The sequence below is a fragment of the Aquarana catesbeiana genome, linkage group LG05, assembly GCF_042186555.1.
Source record: "Aquarana catesbeiana isolate 2022-GZ linkage group LG05, ASM4218655v1, whole genome shotgun sequence".
Lineage (NCBI taxonomy): Eukaryota > Metazoa > Chordata > Amphibia > Anura > Ranidae > Aquarana > Aquarana catesbeiana.
This window is the reverse complement of record NC_133328.1, coordinates 9,836,053-9,858,300: the sequence shown is the minus strand read 5'-3', so window position 1 is coordinate 9,858,300 and position 22,248 is coordinate 9,836,053. Positions and strand designations below refer to the sequence as shown.

Here is a 22,248-nt window from a genome sequence, read left to right as displayed (position 1 = left end):
ACTTTCGGTCTGTTCGCAGGTTCTGGTGCGAACCGAAGTGGCGGGTGTTCGGCTCATCCCTATCCAAGAATAAGAATGAAAATCTGAAAACCCTAAAATCTGAAATTATAACTAAGTAATAATATTAAATTATAGGTATTGGAATTTCCTTTCAAATTTGGCTGTTAGTAAACGTAACGAGTACGAATTTATCCAAAGTTATGAATTATCTGAAATAATGAATGCCGCATCTAAATAAATGGAACGTAACGATCTAATAATAATAAATAACAATAATAGTAATAATAATAATAATAATAATAAAACCTTTTTATTATTATTATTTATTATTAATTTGTTCCATTCCATTTGTTTAGATGCAGCATTCGTTATTCCGGATAATTCGTAACTTCAGATAAATTTGTATTTGTTACGTTTAGTACCAACCAAATTTGAAAGGAAATTCCAATATCTATAATTTAATAGTTATTATTTCGAATTTTACAGATTTTCTTTTTTTATTTCAGATTTTTGAGTTTTCGTATTTTAGAATTTTCGAAAATCCGAAAATTCAGAATTCGGAAATTCGAAATCCGAAAATCCGAAAGTTCGAAAAATTCGAAATTAGGAAAATTTGAAATTCGGAAATTCGGAAATCCGAAATTCGGAAATTTGAATTTTCAAAAAAAGCAAAAAAAATGAATGAAATGAAAAGGAGCTGCTTTTGTATGTTCAGTCCATTACTCTTCCTTGCAACCCCAATAACAGCCTCAGCCCCCTCTGGCACACCTGGCAATAGTGTAAGTGTAATGACCAATGAGAAACACACGCGTTATAATAAAACACAGAAACTGTCTTTACTGCAATATTTCTGTAGAAGAATAACAAACAGTAACAGTATATATCCAAGTTATCAAGTGGAGAGCAATAACTGAGATTAAGAGCAATATAGCTCCCAATCCTATATTCAAGCTGCTCTCAGGGGGTTCCAAACCTGAGAATGTCTCAGAGAGCAGAGGCACACTTAAAGCGGGGGTCCACCTATCTATCTTTTTTTTTTTTTGGAGTTCATTCGCAAACTTTTCTTCTCATTATTATCTACTCATATGTTCTGTGTAATAAGTCCGCCTGTGTCCGTTTTCGTTGTAAAGAATAACTTATAAAATTCACTGAAGGCAGTTTCCATCTTCATTGTGGGCATTTGAAGCCCACAAGCATGTATTTCCTGGATGTGGTGAATGCTGTGCTCCCAGCATTCACTGAGATGTTGTGATGACGCTGTTGCACAATGCATGCTGGGAAGCCTGAGACTAGCTTCCAGGGGACTGTGGGAGCTAGAAACACGCCTACTCCCATGGGAGGAAAACCAGGAAGTGCTAAGAAGATTAGAAAAAAAAAGGTAATTACGGCGATTTAAATTTTTTTACACAGCATGTCAGCATCTAGGCAAGGAAGAGAATGCATAGAGATAATGTTCAAAATTTGGGTGGAACCCCGCTTTAAATGGCAAATGAAGCACAATAAAACACTTAAAAATCGGATCGGTTACCTTTACTAAGGTTGGCTCTATGAGTCTAGGCGGGAGGAGAGCATAGGAATGACCTTCTTTGTGTCAGGCCTCTCTCTTCTGTCTCCTGACACCACAGGCCCAACTTTAAACACTTTATTCAAATCAACAAGTAATGGCTTAACTTTCTAAATAAACTGTCCCACACACCCAATGCATATACAAAGCCCTGAATAAGTGTGTGCGGATCCATATGGCATTAGTAGCTTCAGTCCTTTTGAAGAAAAGATAAAACTTTGTCTTCAGCTAGCCAGTTTCGTTGGTGCACTTACACTCCTGGATAGCAGGGCCAAACAACATAACTTGCCCAGATTATCAAGTGAAGCAGGCAGGATCTTTCTCAGCAAGGTGAGAGGACAATGATGTCTGTATACAGTGTCCCAGAAATGGATAGCCTTATCCTTTATCCCTGTGGCACTACAAGTGTCAGCAAGATGACGACTAGCAATGATGTCTCCTATGGCTTCCAATACCACCTCTACACTGACGACACCCAAATCTATTTCTCTACCCCTCAGCTCACTCCCTGTCTCCTCACGTATCACTAATTTACTATCAGATATATCAGTCTGGATGTCACACCGCTTCCTCAAACTCAATCTATCCAAAACCAAACTTATAATTTTTCCTCCCCATATACCCCTTTCCCTGATCTCTCTATCAAAATCGATGGCACAACTATAAGCCCATCCCCACATGTCAAGGTTCTAGTTATAGTCCTGGACTCTGAACTCTCCTTTAAGCACCATGTCCAATCGCTGTCCAAATCCTGCCGCCCCAACCTCCGCAACATCTCCAAAATACGCCCCTTTCTAACCAATGACACAACAAAGCTCTTAATTCACTCGCTGGTCATCTCTCGCCTCGACTACTGCAACTCCCTTCTCATTGGCTTACCTCTACATAGTCTATCACCTCTTCAATCCATCATAAATGCTGCTGCCAGACTTATCCACCTTACCAATCGCTCTGTCTCTGCTACCCCTCTCTGTCAATCACTCCACTGGCTTTTGCTCGGCCAAAGAATTAAATTCAAAATACTAACAACTACGTACAAAGCCATCCACAATTTAGCCCCCAGCTACATCACTAGCCTAGTCTCTAAATACCAACCTACTCGTTCTCTTCGTTCCTCTCAAGACCTTCTGCTCTCTAACTCCCTCATCACCTCCTCCCATGCTCGCCTCCAGGACTTGTCCAAAGCCTCTCCAATCCTATGGAATGCCCTACCCCGATCTGTCCACTTATCTCCTACTCTATTAGCTTTTAGACGATCCCTGCAAACCCTTCTCTTCAGAGAAGTCTACCCTACCTACACTTAACAACAACTGTTTTTTCATTTTCTCCATCACCCCAACCCCCACATTTATTACCTTTTGTTTCCGCTTGACCCTCCTGTCTAGATTGTGCGCTCTAACGAGCAGGGCCCTCTGATTCCTCCTGTATTGATTTGTATTGTAAGTGTACTGTCTGCCCTCATGTTGTAAAGCGCTGCTATATAAATCCTGTATAATTATAATAATAATAATAATAATAATAATGTCTGTATACAGTGTCCATTTAACTCCTTCTGTGGCACAGTGTCCCCGTTTCCTGCAAATGGGCAAAAAGCCCTCTCACCACATCCTGCAATAAAGGCCCAAACGAAACCTCCTGGAATAGGCAAGCTCTCCTGGCGACCAGACTGGTCACCCCACACTGGAACGCTTCACTGTCGGTGCAGGTGTGCCTGCATATGCACCTGTGGTCCCCCTCTCTCAGGCTGGATGCCCCGACAGGCGGCAGAATCCTGAATCACGCGGGGAGATCACCTGAGAGACAGCATCTCTCCTTCAGGTCTGATCTCTTTCCCTGCCTTGTGCCGACTGAGAACCTCCTCAGGAATTAAAATGGAGTCTTTACTTTCCTGCCCACAGAGAATGCTGGTCTCGGTAGTTCCTGTCACTATACAAGGCTATGGGGCTGCTCTGTGCTGGAACTTCATATTCCAGAGTTTTGAAGCTGCTTCCTGCAGCTTGTTAAAGTCCATCTGATTGGCTCCTGTAATTTCTCCTACAATTGGCTCTCCTCCTCCTGCCAATAGGGACCCAGGGGAGGCTGCAGAGTGAACAGCTCTGTGTGAGTCAGCAAGGAGAGGGGGGGGGGGAGAAACTCCTCATAGCTGAAGACACTCTGATCTTTCCCTTTCAGCTTATTTGTGTTAATGTAAGTCTTGGGCTGCAGCACCTGCTACACATGCTTCATCACCCGCCCCCAAAAAGGCTAAGGTGCAACATTCATCCATTAATCACGGCTCGGTATTCAATTTTGTCCGGCATGACACCTACTCCGTTTCTCTTGGCTCCAACAATAATTCACCACGACCTACAAGAACAAGAACTTATTGGGCCCCCTCGTAGCAATGTATTGCTGACCTTGAGGTCAAATCAAGTCAGTCCCTTAAGGGCCGGTTCACACTAGGAATCACACAGGAATGGCCTGCGTGTTTCTGTGCGATTCACATGTGGCTCAATGTGGTGCAATTTGAGCCCCTTCATTTTGAATAGGCTCAAATCGCACTGGACCACACACTACTGCACTATTTGAGCTACTTTTGGAAAAGCACTGCTATTGGATTGGATGGTACTTCTGTACATTGTGATCCGGTGGAGGCAAACACACTGCCCTTGTGACCTGCATCTGGGGTGTCGTTGACTTAACATTGGCACCTGCTGAAGATGGCAACTGCTATGCATTTTGAACATGGTGCAGGAAAAGAAATGCGGGCATCCTGTAACACTTTTTGGTGTGAACGGGGCCTTAGAATTCTGCACACTCTTAAGGCACCCCTTAAAATGTAAAAAAATGTAACTAATAGTTTTAAGTAGCAGCATCTACACATGTAGGACACCTAACATTAGAGGTGATTTATTAGGTACACCACAGCACCTGCTGTACCACTAGACATGTGCAATTAGTTTAGTTTAAATTTTGACAAATTCATTAATTCCGAAATTTCCGAATTTTTCAATTTCCGAATTTCCGAATTTTTCAATTTCTGAAATTTCCGAATTTGGAAATTCGAATATTCGTAATTTCATAAACTTAAAAATTCTAAAATTTAGAAATTTGAAAATCCAAAAATAAGAATGAAAATCTGAAAATTCAAAAGAATAAAAATCTGAAAATTTGAAAACCCGAAAATCTGAAATAATAACTAATATTAAATTATAGGTATTGGAATTTCCTTTCAACTTTGGCTGTTAGTGAACGTAACGAGTACGAATTTATCCGAAGTTACGAATTATCTGAAATAACGAATGCTGAACAGCCAAATTTGAAAGTAAATTCCAGTACCTACAATTTAATAGTTAGTTATTATTTAGAATTTTACTGATTTTCTTTCTTTTTTCAGATTTTCGGATTTTCGAATTTTTGAATTTCAGAAAATCCGGAAATCCGAAAATTCAAAATTTTGAAATGTGAAAATCCGAATTCTCGTTTTTCCGAATTTTCAAAATTCCGAATAAAGCAAAAAAGACGAAAACTAAAACATTTTTTGTCAGTGCACATGTCTATGTACCGCCCTATACAAGCCTATGAGAATGCAAATGTAGCTGAAGCAAATCAGAAGGTTAACTGCAGGTCCAATGCACATGTCAGTGAATTCTAAATGATCTCAGAAGCATCTCAAACTGAAGTCGAAAGTGTCTTACATTTGCCCATGGAAGCTCTTTGACACAGTTCAGGAACCTATAGCGAGTCTTAGATGGTAGGGGGGCTAGCTGGACTTACACAGTAAAAGTCAAGATTGAACATACATTCAGGTGCTGGATCTATTGATCATTGGAAAATATGGATTTCACCAAAGGTTTCCTCATCATATTCTTAGATTGGATTGGCCTGGTTTGTGACATGCACACTTTAAGAGGTACAAAGTCTCTAAGTGATAAGAGATTACATAGTACTGGTTCCAGGTTTCATCCAGATAAAATATTATATTAGAGTTTAAAGAATGTTCCATATGTTTTCTCTCTGTAGGTGGAATAACTGCAACCATGATTACCAAGACGTGTGAAACCAGCTGCACAGCTGGCACTATCACCGTTAGTGGGGTTGTAGGCACCGTGTCCTGCTGCACCACTGACCTGTGCAACGTCAGCGGAGCCATCAGCATCAAGTCCAGCTATGCCGCCATTGTCCTGGTGATGGGAATCATCCTGATGTTCTTCAGTGACTCACTTCTCTAATATATGATGTGAGGTAACAGATTGTCCAACCTTCATCAATAAAACTGTTGTAACAAAACTCTTGGTGTTGTGTGTCTGTATCTTGCCGTGTCTTCAATATTGGATATCAGAACATCTCCATATGGAGCCCATCTGATATTACATGATGCCGTATGCAAAAAAACCCATGGGGCCATTTCTTCCCCTCAAGGACTTTTTTAATACTATTATCTGAAATCCAACAAGAAGCACTATACTTAAATGGTCAGTCCACCCAAAAGTGATACATACAGTAAGTGGAACCCAGTGGGATAACATTTTAAACCCCGATGAAGGGGGTCCTTTTGAATACCCAATTCACTGGACTGTTTTGGGCATTCTGATTAATAAACATATTTGAAGTTTAGAGATCTTTCACACCAAAATAATGGGGGGAGCAGGGCTCAAACTAGGTGAAAATGACATCACCTAAATTGAATGCAGAAAGAGTAGTGGCATCAAGGTATTCCTCGAAAAATAAGCATTGATGGAATATTAAAACGTATTTCAAAATTAAAAGGTATGTTCACAAATGTAGAAAGCCTAGCAAACAAAATCGATGAACTAGAACAGTGATATCTCCAAACTGTGGCCCGGGGGCCAGATGAGGCCCTTTGCTTGCTTTTATCTGGCCCTTGAGACATTATTCCCCCCCAATGTTGCTGACAGTTTCTGCCACAGACACCAACAATGGGGCACTATTCCTAACACTGATACGAATGATGGGGCACTATTCCTCCCACTGATACCAAGGATGGGGCACTATTCCTCCCACTGATACCAATGATGGGGGCACTATTCCTCCCACTGACACCAAGGATGGGGCACTAATCCTCTCACTGACACCAATGATGAGGCAGGATTCCTCTCACTGACACCAATGATGGGGCACTAATCCTCCTGTTGACACCAATGATGGGGCACTAATCCTCTCATTGACACCAATGATGGGGCACTAATCCTTCCATTGACACCAATGATGGGGCACTAATCCTCCCGTTGACACCAATGATGGGGCACTAATCCTCCCATTGACACCAATGATGGGGCACTAATCCTCCCATTGACACCAATGATGGGGCACTAATCCTCCCATTGACACCAATGATGGGGCACTTTTCCTCCCACTAACACCAATGATGGCGCACTAATCTTCCCATTGACACCAATGATGGGGCACTATTCCTCCGCCTAATACCAATCACGGAGCTTTGTTTACTCCAACTGATGCCAGGACATTCTTTTTTTCCTACTGGCCACAGCGTGGCCCCCTAAATTTTGAAGGACCGTAAACTGACCCTTTGTTTAGAAAGTTTAGAGACCCCTGAACTAGAACGTCAGTTATTCCAGGAGCACTTTGACTTTGTGTGAACAACCTGATTGGACAGCTCACACAACTGCAAACATTAAGGGTTACACTGTATTTCGGAGGGACAGGATTGGCAGAAGGGGTGGAGGGGTACGTAAGTAAGTGTAGAGTGATCTGAAAGTGAGTTGTGATGGTGAAGAGTCATTATGGCTGGAGCTCTATAACCACTTAAAGTTGTTCTAAAACCTTTACAATCACTTTACACTACAGGCAAGCCTATAATAAGGCTTACCTGTAGCTACACTGGATATCTCCTAAACCTGCATGGCTTAGGAGATATCCCCTGTATTTGCATGTGCCGACGTCATCGGCACATGCCCACTTAAGCAAACTGAAGCAAGGGCATGTACGTGCCCTTGCTTCAGTTGTACTGTGCCGTTACCGGTGGCTCCCGCGCATGCTTGGGAGTGACGTCATCGCAGCTCTGGCCAATCACAGCGCTGGAGCCGCTATACCTGGAATTAACCCCACCGGGGGATTTCGGCCGCCGGAGCGGGGAACAAGGACCGCTGCGGGGGCTTCGATCTCAGGTAAGTAATTCATAAGGAGCTAATATGCTATGCATACTACCTCATTATGCCTTTGTCTTGCAGGTTTTTTTTTTTTTTTTTTTTTTAGGATTTTTTTTAAAATGGGTTTACAACCACTTTAAGGAGCACCCACAGCCTTTCTACTGTGACCAGGTGGCCCCACTGCCCTGAATCATGTACATGTACACTATGTGATCTATCATTTCTGGGTAAAGGCCGCACGCCCACGCTGCCCGATCTCTACTGTCATTCCGTATAAATGATTCATTGCTAAGACTTGCTGATTGGCTTAGCGAAAATACAGAGCCCTGTGTTTACTTACAACACAGAGCTCTGTTCAGAGAGTAGAGATGTGGCTGTGTTTTCTCCCTGAATATGTATCAATATAGCATTTATTATAAAAAGCAATATCCACTGACATGAAAGACTGCACATCTACGTTCAAGCATGTCTCTGGATTGGAAGAGAGGAGGGGGACTGCAGGTCTCAGCAAGTCCATATGCGGCTGGCAGCACATCAAATCCAATGAGGGTGGTGTGAGGTGGTGGGGCACAGCCGTTTCTCCTTAAACTCCTCCAAGTGGCAGAGATGAGGTCACCGCTGAGATCGTCCGGCCGAGTGTGGGTTCCGGGAGTGAGGGAAGTGGGACGCCCGGTCCTGTCAAAGGCTGCGCCGTGGTATGTGGTAGCCTCGTCTGGCGTCCAAGGTATGGAGATGACACGGCTGTGTGAGGGGAGCCAGAACGAGGCTTGAGAAGCACAGCAGAGCGTGGCGCAGGGCCGTGACATCACAAATGTGCGACGCGTTTCAGAGAATTCATGCTATGCATGGAAAACATAGCAGCACTCCTTTTTCAAGCATGGGGTGTGTGGATACGGGGCACAATCTTTATAGTCTCAGCAGGGGGAGGGGCCAAAATGAATACATACATTGTTTAAAAACATTATTTAAAAAGCACAAGAAGCTTGAGGGCAAACAGCACATTAAAAGGACAAAAAAATTGGATAACATGGCAAAAAATGATGATGAAAAATAATCAATAAATAAATGAGTAAAAACAATGGGAAATAAACCATAATATATTGAGAAATGCATAAAAAAAAAGGTGGAGATGGACATCATACTGATGTGGATAATAAAGTAAAGTACTTTATTAGTATGATGCCCATCTCCACCTTTTTTTTTTATTCTTTTTTTTTTTTTTTTATGCATTTCTCAATTTATATTTTATTATTTATTTATTTATTTATTTATTTATTTTTACTTTCTTCTATAAAACAAAAAAAAATTGAAAAAAATCTGATTTCTTCATAAATGTAGGTCCATATGTATGGTGCTATATATTTTTGGTAAAAAAAGGAAATCCCAGTAAGCGTATATTGATTGGTTTGTGCAAAAGTTATAGAGGGTTATTTCCGAAAGGCCAATCCACTTTGCACTACAAGTGCACTTGGAAGTGCAGTCGCTTTAAATCTGAGGGGAAGATCTGAAATGATGGGGAAGCTCTGCTGATTTTATCATCCAATCATGTACAAGCTAAAATGCTGTTTTTTTTTTAATTTTTTTCTTGCATGTCCCCCTCAGATCTACAGTGACTGCACTTCCAAGTGCACTTGTAGTGCAAAGTGGATTTGCCTTTCGGAAATAACCCCCATAGTGTCTACAAACTATGGTGTATATACTGGATTTTTTTTATATACTAGTTATGATGGCGATCAGCAACTTATAGCGGGACTGCTATATTGCGGTGGACAATGGTACACTGGCTGACACTTTTTTGGAACCAGTGATACCAATACAGTGATCAGTGCTAAAAATATGCACTGTCACTATACTAATGACACTGGCTGGAAAGGGGTTACACTTGTAGGGTAATCAAAGGGTTAAATGTGTGCTTAGCTTAGTGTTTATGTGTACTATGTGTGTTTTTTTTTACTAAGAGAAGTAATGGATTTTATTCCCTGCTTTGCGGGGAAGGAAAATCCATTACTGCCCCGCTGACAGGACAGAGCTCTTTGGTGGTAGGTTATGGTAATAGCAACAAATATACAGTTTAAAAAAAAAACATTTTTTTTCTATTTTGTTTTCCTTTAATAATAAGAAACTAAATAAAAAAATATCTGGAGATATCCATTAATATTTTAATATTTACCCCAATCTTAAGTGGCATACAAGTCACAGACAAAGACCAACCATAAAAATACCCAATACTCACAAATAGTGAAGCACTACACCATAGATAACCAATACCTAAAGAACCAAACACACAGTACAATCAGACCATCATAAACTGGATAGGTTATTAGCGAATAAACGTGTCAAATATTACCGCTGTCAGGGGCTTGAACAATGGCTGATCTCTCTCAGGCTCCCACTATGTACCTGACTTCCAAATACCCCGCAGGTGTCTCTCTGTCAGGTCTCCACCTCCCCATCTTGTCCTAGGAGTGTCAGGGCTGGGCTCAGCCCTCCCTTCTCAGAGCTCAGGCTGCTCAGCTGTTGGTTAATTGCCAACACTTTTCATTCCACAGTGATTCACCTGATGATCATATCCTGCTCGTCAATCAGCCTGCTGGCTGTTTAGGCTGCTTGCATCAGATCTCTTGTGCCTTCGCCTTGGTCAACATATCCGGATACTCTCTGCTGTGTTTTCCTGTTTAAGACTTTTGCCTGGCTGACTTCCCTTCTGGTTCCTGATCCTGTTTTCTGCCTCTGACTACGCTGATCTCTGGATCCCTGTTTTACTGGCTTGTTCTGACTACCTGCTCTGGTTACCGAACCCTGGTTATGTTTTGACTACGTTTGCACTGTTTGTACCATTTTAATATTTTATTAAAGTGTTTTTTTTTGTTTTTGTTTTTTTACAAAGGTGCTTTATTGTTGTCATGTAGGTTGAATAAACAGCATAACCATTGGTACAGTACATAGCATTACATGAAAAAGCATTTATGCAAATACAAGTCTGAAAGGACAGTGCGCAGCAAAACATGCAGCAAGAGTTCACAATCAGAAGAGCAGATATATACAGTAGGTACAATCCAAGCAGGTATCTAGTAGCATATATCAACAATGACTTATATTAGGATATATGGTCCTCCCCATTATATTATTCAGAGGTCCATGGGGCCCAAACTTTATCATATTTCAACTGTCAATCTTTGTTTATATAATTGATCCTATACATAGGTAGGGCAGCTCTAACCAGTGCTTTCCAGGAGGAGATAGAGGGGGGTCTGGTAAATAGCATTTGAGAAGTATTTCTTTTTTTAGCGTAAAAGAGAAGGTATGAGATTAGCAATTTTAAATGATGGGAACGTTGCTCGTCATCATGAACCCCCAGTAGGGCTAGCTCAGGTGACATTGGAAGGGATAGTTGCAGTCTGGAGTTTATTTCCCCAAAAATCTTGGTCCAGTAGGTGGAGATGATGGGACAGTCCCAGAACATATGGAAGAAGGTTCCTATATGTGCTTTACATCTGGGACACTCAGGGTCTTTGTCTGGGAACATTCTATGAAGTCTTTGGGGCGTAAAGTGTATTCTGTGCAGGAATTTTACCTGTATAAGTTTGTCTCTAGAGGAGATAACTAATTTGGGGCCATATTCCAAACAATCCTCCCATCCCTCCCTGTCCAGAGAGGGGATGTCACTGTGCCACCTTTCCCATAATTGTTCTATTTTGGGGGAATCATTACCCAATAATGTACCATATAGAGTAGAAAGGGGTTTGGTTAGATCCCCAGGGGCAAGGAGCTCTTCTATGGGGTCAGCTTTGAGTACAATCGGCTGGGGGAATTGAGCCCTAGTGGCATGTTTAAGTTGCAGGTATCTGAATTCCATCCAGTTTGTTAAATTATATTTGGCCTTCAGGTCTGCGAACTGCAGTAGGGTACCCTGGGGCATGATGTGATTCAGGGTTGTGATACCATACCCGGCCCACAGATGTGGATCTGGGATGGAACGAAGGTGTGCTAGGGTAGGGTTACCCCATAAAGTTTGTGCCGGGGACCGATGATCCGGCCACTGAAAGCACCATCAGGCATCGGTCCACACTCGCCACGTCACCTTAGTTGACCCCGATGTCGTCTCATATGCCCCCGGTCCCCTGTAGGGGAAGCTGCGGAGCCTCGCCAGTGAGCCCAGGCAGTTTGCCTCCAGGCAGACCGCCACATTAGATCTAGATCCTTAATACCACCACTGAATCGTCATCAGCACCGCCGCCCAATAATATACTTGAAAGTTAGGAAGGGCTAGCGCACCTACATGGGCAGGCAACCAGAGCATGGATCTGGCCAACCGCGGTATTGCCCCATTCCAGATAATGGAACCTATGCATTTGTCTATATCTTTTAAGAAGCTGACTGGGATCCATACCGGACAATTCCTAAATAAGTATAAAAAATTGGGTAGTATAATAATTTTGAGTAGATTGATGCGACCTAGTATATTCAGAGGTAGGTTTGCCCATGTCGAGCATTTAGATTTAAGGGTTAATAAGACTGGCATCAGATTTTTCACCATGAAGTCCGAATGGTGTTTTGTTACCAGGACCCCCAATTAGCGGAATTCCTCGACCCAACATAAAGGGGTGGAGGCCGCTCCACGGATGGCTCCCTCGTCCAGGGTGAAAAGAATTGATTTGGCCCAATTAATCCTAATACCCGAGTACCCACCAAATGTGTCAAAAATACGTACAGCAGCTAGGAGCGAGGGGCCCGCGTCATTGAGGTATAATAACGCGTCGTCTGCATACAGGGACAGCCGCTCTTCCAGCTTACCCAACCGTAAGCCCAGCACATCTGGAGCGCACCTGACTAAGATTACCAGGGGCTCCAGGGCCAGGGTGAAAAGACTGGGGGAGAGCGGGCATCCCTGCCTCGTACCATGAAAAAAGGGCAAATGGCTCTGACAGCCAGCTGTTTGTGCGAACCCGTGCTCTTGGCGTTTGTTATAGAAGTTGGATGCCATGTATAAATTTGGGGCCGAAGCCAAAGTGACGCAAGACCTCCCATAGATAGGTCCATTCGATCGAGTCGAATGCCTTTTCTGCATCTAATGAGGCAATTACCCTGGTACCTTGATTATCATGTGTTATAGAAGTGTTTAGAAACAGCCGTCTGATGTTAATGTCAGTGCTCTTACGAGGCATGAATCCTGTCTGGTCAATATCAAGCAGATCCTCTATCACCTGGGAGAGCCTATTAGCAGGGATTTTCGCAAAGATCTTGGCATCAACATTCAAAAGGGGAATAGGCCTATATGATGAAAGGTCTAGGGGGTCTTTACCAGGCTTGGGGACAAGAATTATAACAGCTTCATTCATGGAGTCTGGCAGGGCCTCAAGAGAGTCAAAGTTAGCAAATAGCCCCTTTAATTTGGGAGTTAGGAGCTCCGCAAAATTGGAATAGAATTCGGAGGGCAAACCATCTGCCCCGGGAGCCCCGCTCTTCAGACCACCCATGACTAATTGCACTTCCTCCAAGGTGATATTCTCCTCCAGCTTCCCCCTGTCCCCCCACAGACAAGACAGGAAAGGTCACTGAATCTAGAAAGGCCATCAAGTCATAGTCCAGATATTCTACCCTAGAGGTGTATAGGTCCTCAAAAAAAAATCTTTAAATCTGGTATTGATGTCAGAGGGGGAGGTGAGAAGCTGATTCCGACTGTCCTTAATAGACCCAGTAGGGGTAGAGGGGATGTTACCCCTTGCCAGCCACGCCGGGAGCTTCCCTTTCTCCCCCCCAAACTCAAACACCTGTTGGGCCGAATATAGAAGGGCCTTATTCGTGTCAGCAAGTCTGGCTTCAGACAAATTGCGTAACGCCTGCTGCCAGCCTGATATTAAGCCTCAGTCGGGTTAGATATGTAGTCAGCTTCTAGTTTGATAGCCCTGCCCTCTAGCTTCTCCAGGTTCTGGGCTCTTTCTCGTTTAATGCGTGATATCTTGGAGATAAATTCCCCTCTTGCCCAGGCCTTAAAAGAGTCCCAGAGTAACGGGGGGGGGGGGCTGAGTCCACATTGTCAGTCCAGAAGTTGCATATGGATGCAGTGAGAGCCTCTCTTCAGATGCCCAGTAGCTAGATAGTCACCACAGGCGGGACTCAGGGGGAGCAGTTAATGCTAAAGATAGGCATAAGGGAGCGTGATCGGAGGTCCCCCTGGGAAGCATAGATACCTCTTGGACACATTGTAAAGCCGGTTCACTTCAGACCCAAAAGCCAAGTCAATTCTAGACAGTGTTTTAAAAGTTGAGGAGTGGCAGGTATATTCCCTTTGCGTCGGGCGCGTGTATCTCCAGACATCCGTGAGGGCAAATGTGTCCGCCCAGTGCCGGAGGAGAGGAGAGTCACGAGTCGACGCACACATCCTATCCACATCAGAGTTTGGGACCATATTAAAATCACCTAGCAAAAGGACCAATCTGGTATCCACCTGGACCACCTCCTGCATAATTTCATGGAGGATTTGGACCGAGGCCAGCGGGGGAAGATAAAGCCAACCAAAACAACATCTCTATCATAAATGTTAGCATGTACAATAACATACCTGCCCTCCTTATCAGTCTTGATAGCTATGGGTTTAAAAGGCAGAGATTTCCGGACCAAGATGCTGACCCCACGAGCATAAGCAGAATAAGTAGTGTGATAATTTAACCCCACCCATGGTTTTTTAAGGCAAATAGTATTGTGGCCCTGAAGATGGGTCTCCTGCAAAATACAAATGTGAGGATTGTGTTTCCGCAGGAAACGGAACACCAGGGAGCGCTTAACCGCCGAGTTTAGGCCCCTAACTTTCCATGAGGTGACAGTGATCTGTGACATTTGGGGCATGTGGGGAAGAGCCGTGTAGGGGTAAGAGGCTCGCGGGGCAGCATTCTGGCCCCAAGCGTGGGAGACTCTGCAACACATATAATACCGCACCAAAATTCTTTGAGTATAAACAGCACAAGGCACCTGTAGTAACAAAAACAAAACACCTTTAACATGCCCATAATATTCCCCAACCCTCCCCCACCCTGCATCCCAATCTCCAACCTAGGAATGCTTAAAACCCTAGACATTACACACCCAATGCTAGGGGGGCATGTACCAGTGGGTGTATTCACACACTGAGAGGGGAGCGCCCGTGCATAATGGGAGAGGCTCCACCGCATATGTATCAGAATATCAATATAAGTGTTAGGCTTTGTCCTCTTTTAGCTGGTGCATTCAACATTCAAGAATAAACCATTCACCCTCCATGCATGTGAAAAAAAGGGAAATAGCAGGAAATCAGTCATACAGTGTAAAAATTATCCCCTGATCGTCACCATTCTGGATTAAGTGCAAAGGATAAATATTCTGCAGCTATATTTCACAGTCTGTGCAGAATTACAAGGCCGCAGTACCTTTTACCTGACACTAGAGTCTGTCAGCAGATTAGGAATTGATTCAAAGAAAGTCTTTTCAGTTTGGTCATTCTGTAACATGAGGAGTAAGACTTTGTGCAGGCAGAGAAGTCAATGAATAGGACAAACATTTCAGTAGGGAACATCATCTCAGCATTAACAGCAAAGAAGGGTTATTATATAAAGTACGGACAAGCTGATTGGTCATAGCGGAACAAGTTCAGACCAGGGGCACACTTCTTCAAACGTTGCAAACAATCGGGTCAGGCACAACAGGTGCAACAGAGGTAACAGTTACATGGGACTCAACCCCAAACATGGAGGACGATCACCCCCTCATAGCCTCCACACCACCCCACATTCATGACTCCCCTGCCAGGTAGTTCATGAGCAGGAGAGGGGGAGGGGGATTGCAATTCACAGCCGTGTTATTTACAAAGGCAGGGAGGCCACCAGCCATCAGCAGTGCGGGGGGGGGGGGGGATCCATCTTTGGGAGAAGTAAAGAATCTGGTTATTTCACCATCCTGAACCCATAGTCGTGCAGGAAAAAGGGCACTGTACTTGATACCCTTTTCCTGCATAGCAGCTTTAACCTGGTCAAATGAGCGTCTCATTTTTTGCGTTTCAACTGAGTAGTCTGGAAAAATCAAGATCTTGTTGTTTTGGTAAATCAGTACTCCCTGTACCCTGGTTGCCCTGAGTACCTCATCCCGGTCCCTGAAGTTCAGGAATTTGGAGTATAAAAGCACGTGGTGGGGATCCCGGTGGGCCCGGTTTAGGGGGAATGCGATGAGCACGTTCCACTGCATAGAAGTGCAAAAATTGGGCCAGCGGCAGAAGGGTTTTGAGGAGCTTTTCCACAAACTCAGTCGGGTGACAACCCTCCAGCCTCTCCGCCATGCCCACAATGTGGAGGTTGTTCCTTCGGTTGCGATTCTCTGTGTCTTCTGCTTTATACTCAAGGGCCCTGATTTTAGTGTGCAGCATACATAAATCAGTATTATGACCAGGGGCGTTGCTAGGTCTACAAAAGATCTAGGGCTAGAGCCCATAGCAGTGTAGTAAAGAAAGTCATACGCTTGGGCGGACATACACATGTATATAATATATGTGTGTGTGTGTATATATCCCCAGAGAGCCCCCCTTACATCACGGTCCCCAGAGAGCCTTCCCCTTAAATCAGGGTCCCCAGAGAGCCTCCCCCTTAAATCAGGGTCCCCAGAGAGCCTCCCCCTTAAATCAGGGTCCCCAGAGAGCCTCCCCCCTGCATCAGGGTCCCCAGAGAGCCCCCCACTTACATCAGGGTCCCCAGAGAGCCTCCCCTCCCTTTGGGGACTCCTGCAGAGACTCGAGGGCTATGGGCCCCAAAAGCCACCCCCTAGCGATGCCACTGATTATGACCCTTTACATGGCTTATGTGCTGCTCTGCAGTATTGATTCTGGAACGCATTTTGTCCATGTCCTGCTTGATTAATCCCACATCTAGCTGTACAGCCTCCACTTTAGTGGTTAGGGAGGTAACAGAGGCATGGCAATTAGTGATGGCTGCCAGGACCTCAGTGAGGCCCGTCTGGGGTGACGAGGGCTGCTCCTGGCTCTCTGTTTGGGATGCCATGTTTGTGGATGGGCATCCTCCGGTCCCCACGCGGTCCCTGCGGACCGTGACGGATTCCTCCTGCACAGGGGGAAACTATATTTCTTACCCCGTCATTTTGATGCCCAGGATGGACAGCGTCACATGGGGATGATCGCTGCCTCTGTAGGTGCACTATAGCCACCAGGAGGAGAAGAAGAAGCCTCGGATGTCTGCGGAGCTCACTCAGAGACATTAGCTCAGTGCGCCATCTTGGACACGCCCTAAAGTGTTATTTTTACTGCACTTCTGTCTCAGTCTGATTCATGGCTCCTGTCAAGGAGCTTCTATTCACCATCATTGAGAAATCTCTGTGTATTAGCAAATGCAGGTGTAGCAATGCCCCCTAGGGAGTTGCTTAGAATTGCATGTTCCTCTGCGCCACCCTGACCCTGTGAACTTTCCAGCCATCCTGACACTATAGGTTCAGACACGTTGTGTATACCTTTAAATAATACACTGACACCAGGTATATTGATTAGCTCTCTCTGGTTTTACTTACTCAAAACGAGAGTCTTGTAAAAGGGTATCAGCCAGCCAAATCCTGGATAAACAGCCAAGACTCGGTCAAAAAGTCCCCAAAAGCAATTCAATATATAATATATAATATCAAGGCTAGGGATGAGCTTCGAGTTCGAGTCAAACTCATGTTCGACTCGAACATTGGCTGTTCGCCAGTTCGCCAAACAGCGAACAATTTGGGGTGTTCGCGGCAAATTCAAAAGCCGTGGAACACCCTTTAAAAGTCTATGGGAGAAATCAAAAGTGCTAATTTTAAAGGCTTATATGCATGGTATTGTCATAAAAAGTGTTTGGGGACCTGGGTCCTGCCCCAGGGGACATGTATCAATGCAAAAAAAAGTTTTAAAAATGGCCATTTTTTCGGGAGCAATGATTTTAATAATGCTTAAAGTCAAACAATAAAAGTGTAATATTCCTTTAAATTTCGTACCTGGGGGGTCTCTATAGTATGCCTGTAAAGGGGCGCATGTTTCCCGTGTTAAGAACAGTCTGACAGCAAAATGACATTTCAAAGGAAAAAAAGTCATTTAAAAGGCGGTCCGACAATACACATAAAAGTTCATTGATAAAATCTGCATGGGATTTCCCCACAGGGAAACCCCGAACCAAAATAAAAAAAAAAAACTGGCGTGGGGGTCCCCCTATATTCCATACCAGGCCCTTCAGGTCTGGTATGGATATTAAGAGGAACCCACGCCAAAATTTAAAAAAAAAATGACGTAGGGGTCCCCCTCAAAATTCATACCAGACCCTTCAGGTCTGGTATGGATTTTAAAGGGAACCCTGCGCCAAAATTTAAAAAAAATTGGCGTGGGGTCCCCCCAAAAATCCATACCAGACCCTTATCCAAGCACGCAACCTGGCAGGCCGTAGGAAAAGAGGGGGGATGAGAGAGCGCCCCCCTCCTAAACCGTACCAGGCCACATGCCCTCAACATTGGGAGGGTGCTTTGGGGTAGCCCACCAAAGCACCTTGTCCCCATGTTAATGAGGACAAGGGCCTCATCCCCACAACCCTTGGCCGGTGGTTGTGGGGATCTGTGGGCAGGGGGCTTATCGGAATCTGGAAGCCCCCTTTAACAAGGGGACCCCCAGATCCTGCCCCCCCCTGTGTGAAATGGTAAGGGGGTACTTGTACCCCTACCATTTCACAAAAAAACTGTCAAAAATGTTAAAAATGACAAGAGACAGATTTTGACAATTTCTTTATTTAAAGTCTTCTTTTTTCCATCTTCTATCTTCTTTTTTCTTTCTTCTATCTTCCTTCAGTTTCTTCCTCCATCTTCTTCTTCCTCCGATCCTCTGCTTCTTTCTCCGGTGTTCTCGTCCGGCATCTCCCTCCGCGGCGTCTTTTTCTCTTCATCTTCTTCTCTTCATCTTCTTATCTTCATCTTCTTCTCTTCATCTTCTTTTCGGGCCGCTCCGCATCCATGATTGGATGGGAGGCTCCCGCTGTGTGACGCTTCTCTCGTCATCTTTTTCGCTTCATCTGTTTTTATTCATCTTCTTATCTTCATCTTCTTGTCTTCATCTTCTTTTCGGGCCGCTCCACATCCATGATGGCATGGAGGGAGGCTCCCACTGTGTGACGCTTCTCCTCTTCTGACGGTTCTTAAATAATGGAGGGTGGGGCCATCCGGTGACCACGCCCCCCTCTGATGCACGGGGACTTGACGGGGACTTCCCTGTGGCATTCCCTGAGATGTCAGAGGGGCGGGTGACCTGGTACGGTTCAGGAGGGGGGGCCGCTCTCTCGTCCCCCCCTCTTTTCCTGCAGCCTGCCAGGTTGCGTGCTCGGATAAGGATATGGTATGGATTTTTGGGGGGACCCCACGGCAATTTTTTTAAAATTTTGGCACGGAGTTCCCCTTAAAATCCATACCAGACCTGAAGGGTCTGGTATAAATTTTCAGGGGGACCCCTACATCATTTTTTTTTAAATTTTGGCGCAGGGTTCCCCTTAATATCCATACCAGACCTGAAGGGCCTGGTATGGAATTTAGGGGGACCCCCACGCCAGTTTTTTTTTAAATTTTGGTTCGGGGTTCCCCTGTGGGGAAATCCCATGCAGTTTTTATCAATGAACTTTTATGTGTATTGTCAGACCGGCAATTCATTAGAAGGCGCGAGTAGTTTTAAATGACTTTTTTTCCTTTGAAATGTCATTTTGCTGTCAGACTGTTCTAAACAGGGGAAACATGTGCCCCTTTACAGGCATACTATAGACACCCCCCAGGTACGAAGTTTAAAGGAATATTACACTTTTATTGTTTGACTTTAAGCATTATTAAAATCACTGCTCCCGAAAAAACGTCCGTTTTTAAAACTTTTTTTGCATTGATACATGTCCCCTGGGGCAGGACCCAGGTCCCCAAACACTTTTTAGGACAATACCATGCAAATTAGCCTTTAAAATGAGCACTTTTGATTTGGAACGTTCGAGTCCCATAGACTTCAATGGGGTTCTAACATTCGTGCAAAGTTTTGGTCTGTTCGCAAGTTCTGGTGCGAACCGAACCGGGAGGTGTTTGGCTCATCCCTAATCAAGGCATACAGAAAGCAGACAATAAATGAATGGATGTAAAAATGGTTACTGGTTGCTGAGTAGGGATGGGCTGAACATCCGTTCGGTTTGCACCAGAACATGCAAAATTTGTTTGAAGATGCAAACACCGTTAAAGTCTATGGGACATGAACATGAAAAATCAAAAGTGCTAATTTTAAAGGCTTATATGCATGGTATTGTCTTAAAAAGTGTTTGGGGACCTGGGTCCTGCCCCAGGGGACATGTATCAATGCAAAAAAAGTTTTAAAAACGTCAGTTTTTTCGTGAGCAGTGATTTTAATAATGCTTAAAGTGAAACAATAAAAGTGTAATATTCCTTTAAATTACCTGAGGGGTGTCTATAGTATGCCTGTAAAGGGGCACACGTTTCCCGTGTTTAGAACAGTCTGACAGCAAAATGACATTTCCAAAGGAAAAAAAGTCATTTAAAACTACTCGCGGCTATAATGAATTGTCGGCCCGGCAATACAATGTAATACAATACAATAAAAGTTCATTAATAAAACCGGCATAGAATTTCTCCACAGGGGAACCCCGAACCATAATTAAAAAAAAAATGCTTGGGGGTCCCTCTCAAAATCCATACCAGATCCTTCAGATCTGGTATGGATTTTAAGAGGAACCCCACGCCAAAATTTTTTTTAAAAATGGCGTGGGGTCCCCCCAAAAATCCATACCAGACCCTTATCCATGCACGCAACCTGGCAGGCCGAAGGAAAAGAGGGGGGGACGAGAGAGTGCCCCCCCTCCTGAACCGTACCAGGCCACATGCCCTCAACATTGGGAGGGTGCTTTGGGGTAGCCCCCGAAATCACCTTGTCCCCATGTTGATGGGGAGAAAGGCCTCATCCCCACAACCCTTGCCCGGTGGATGTGGGGGTCTGCGGGCGGGGGGCTTATCGGAATCTGGAAGCCCCCTTTAACAAGGGGACCCCAGATCCCGGCCCCCCCCCTGTGTGAATTGTTAATGGGGTACAAATGTACCCCTACCATTTCACAAAAAAGTGTCAAAAAGGTTAAAAAACACAAGAGACGGTTTTTGACAAGTCCTTTATTAATTTGTTCTTCTTTCCGCTTCTTCTTCCATCTTCTTTTTTCTGGTCTTTCTTCGGTGTTCTTCTTCTTCCTCCATCTTCTTCTTCTCCATCTTCTTCTTCCTCCGGCTTCTTCTCTGCTCCGTCCGCACGATCCGCCTTAGTGGGAGTCTTCCGCCATGTGAAGCTTTGGTTCTTCTGACACTTCTTATATAACGGAGGACGGGACCACCTCCTCTAATGCACGGGAACTTCACGGGGACTTCCCTATGGCTTTCCCCGTGTTGTCAGAGGGGGGCGGGGTCACCTAGTTACCAATTCACACGGGGGGGCTGGGATCTGGGGGTCCCCTTGTTAAAGGGGGCTTCCAGATTCCGATAAGCCCCCCCGCCCGCAGACCCCCACAACCACAGGACAAGGGTTGTGAGGATGAGGCCCTTCTCCCCATCAACATAGGGACAAGGTGTTTTGGGGGGCTACCCCAAAGCACCCTCCCAATGTTGAGGGCATGTGGCCTGGTACGGTTCAGGAGGGGGGCCTGCCAGGTTGCATGCTCGGATAAGGGTCTGGTATAGATTTTTGGGGGGCCCCACGCCATTTTTTTGTTACATTTTGGCACGGGGTTCCCCTTAAAATCCATACCAGACCTAAAGGGTCTGGTATGGATTTTGAGGGGGACCCCCACGCCATTTTTTTTATTTTGGCGCGGGGTTCCCCTTAATATCCATACCAGACCTAAAGGGCCTGGTATGGAATTTAGGGGGACCCCCTTGCATTTTTTTAAAAAATGTTGGTTCGGGGTTCCCCTGTGGGGAAATTCCATGCCGTTTTTATCAATGAACTGTTATGTGTATTGCCGGACCGACAATTCATTATAGCCGCAAGTAGTTTTAAATGACTTTTTTTCATTTGGAAATATCATTTAGCTGTCAGACTGTTCTAAACACGGGAAACATGCGCCCCTTTACAGGCATACTATAGACACCCCCCAGGTACAAAATTTAAAGGAATATTACACTTTTATTGTTTCACTTTAAGCATTATTTAACTCACTGCTCCCGAAAAAACGGACTTTTTTAAAACTTTTTTTTGCATTGATACATGTCACCTGAGACTACAGTTCCCACAATACCCTGGCAATGGCTTGTAAAGCCTGGACATCACCCATGGGCTCCTATGGCTCATCCATTGTCTGCGCTCCCTCCTATCCCCTGCAGCCACTACTGGCTGATACAAGAGAGCAGGATCATGTAACTTGACCAGAGCAGGCTGAAATTAAGTAAGTATCTTTCTTACATAGGTTACTAAGCATAGGTGTTAGGAGGGAGGAGGGGACAGTACTAAGAGTAGTTAGGATTACCATATATACTCGAGTATAAGCCGAGTTTTTCAGCACATTATTTTGTGCTGAAAAT

At 44.5% G+C, this 22,248-nt stretch overlaps 1 protein-coding gene across 1 annotated transcript in view; it reads left to right on the top strand.

The window, feature by feature from the left end:
- The window catches only part of LOC141144068 (lymphocyte antigen 6E-like), a 41,955-nt gene extending 36,122 nt beyond the window's left edge, over positions 1-5,833 (top strand). Inside the window, exon 3 of the mRNA XM_073629427.1 lies at positions 5,567-5,833. Coding sequence (XP_073485528.1) covers positions 5,567-5,775 — 209 coding nt within the window. The 3' untranslated portion in view covers positions 5,776-5,833. The remainder of the gene's footprint in view (positions 1-5,566) is intronic.
- The last annotated feature ends 16,415 nt before the right edge of the window (positions 5,834-22,248 follow it).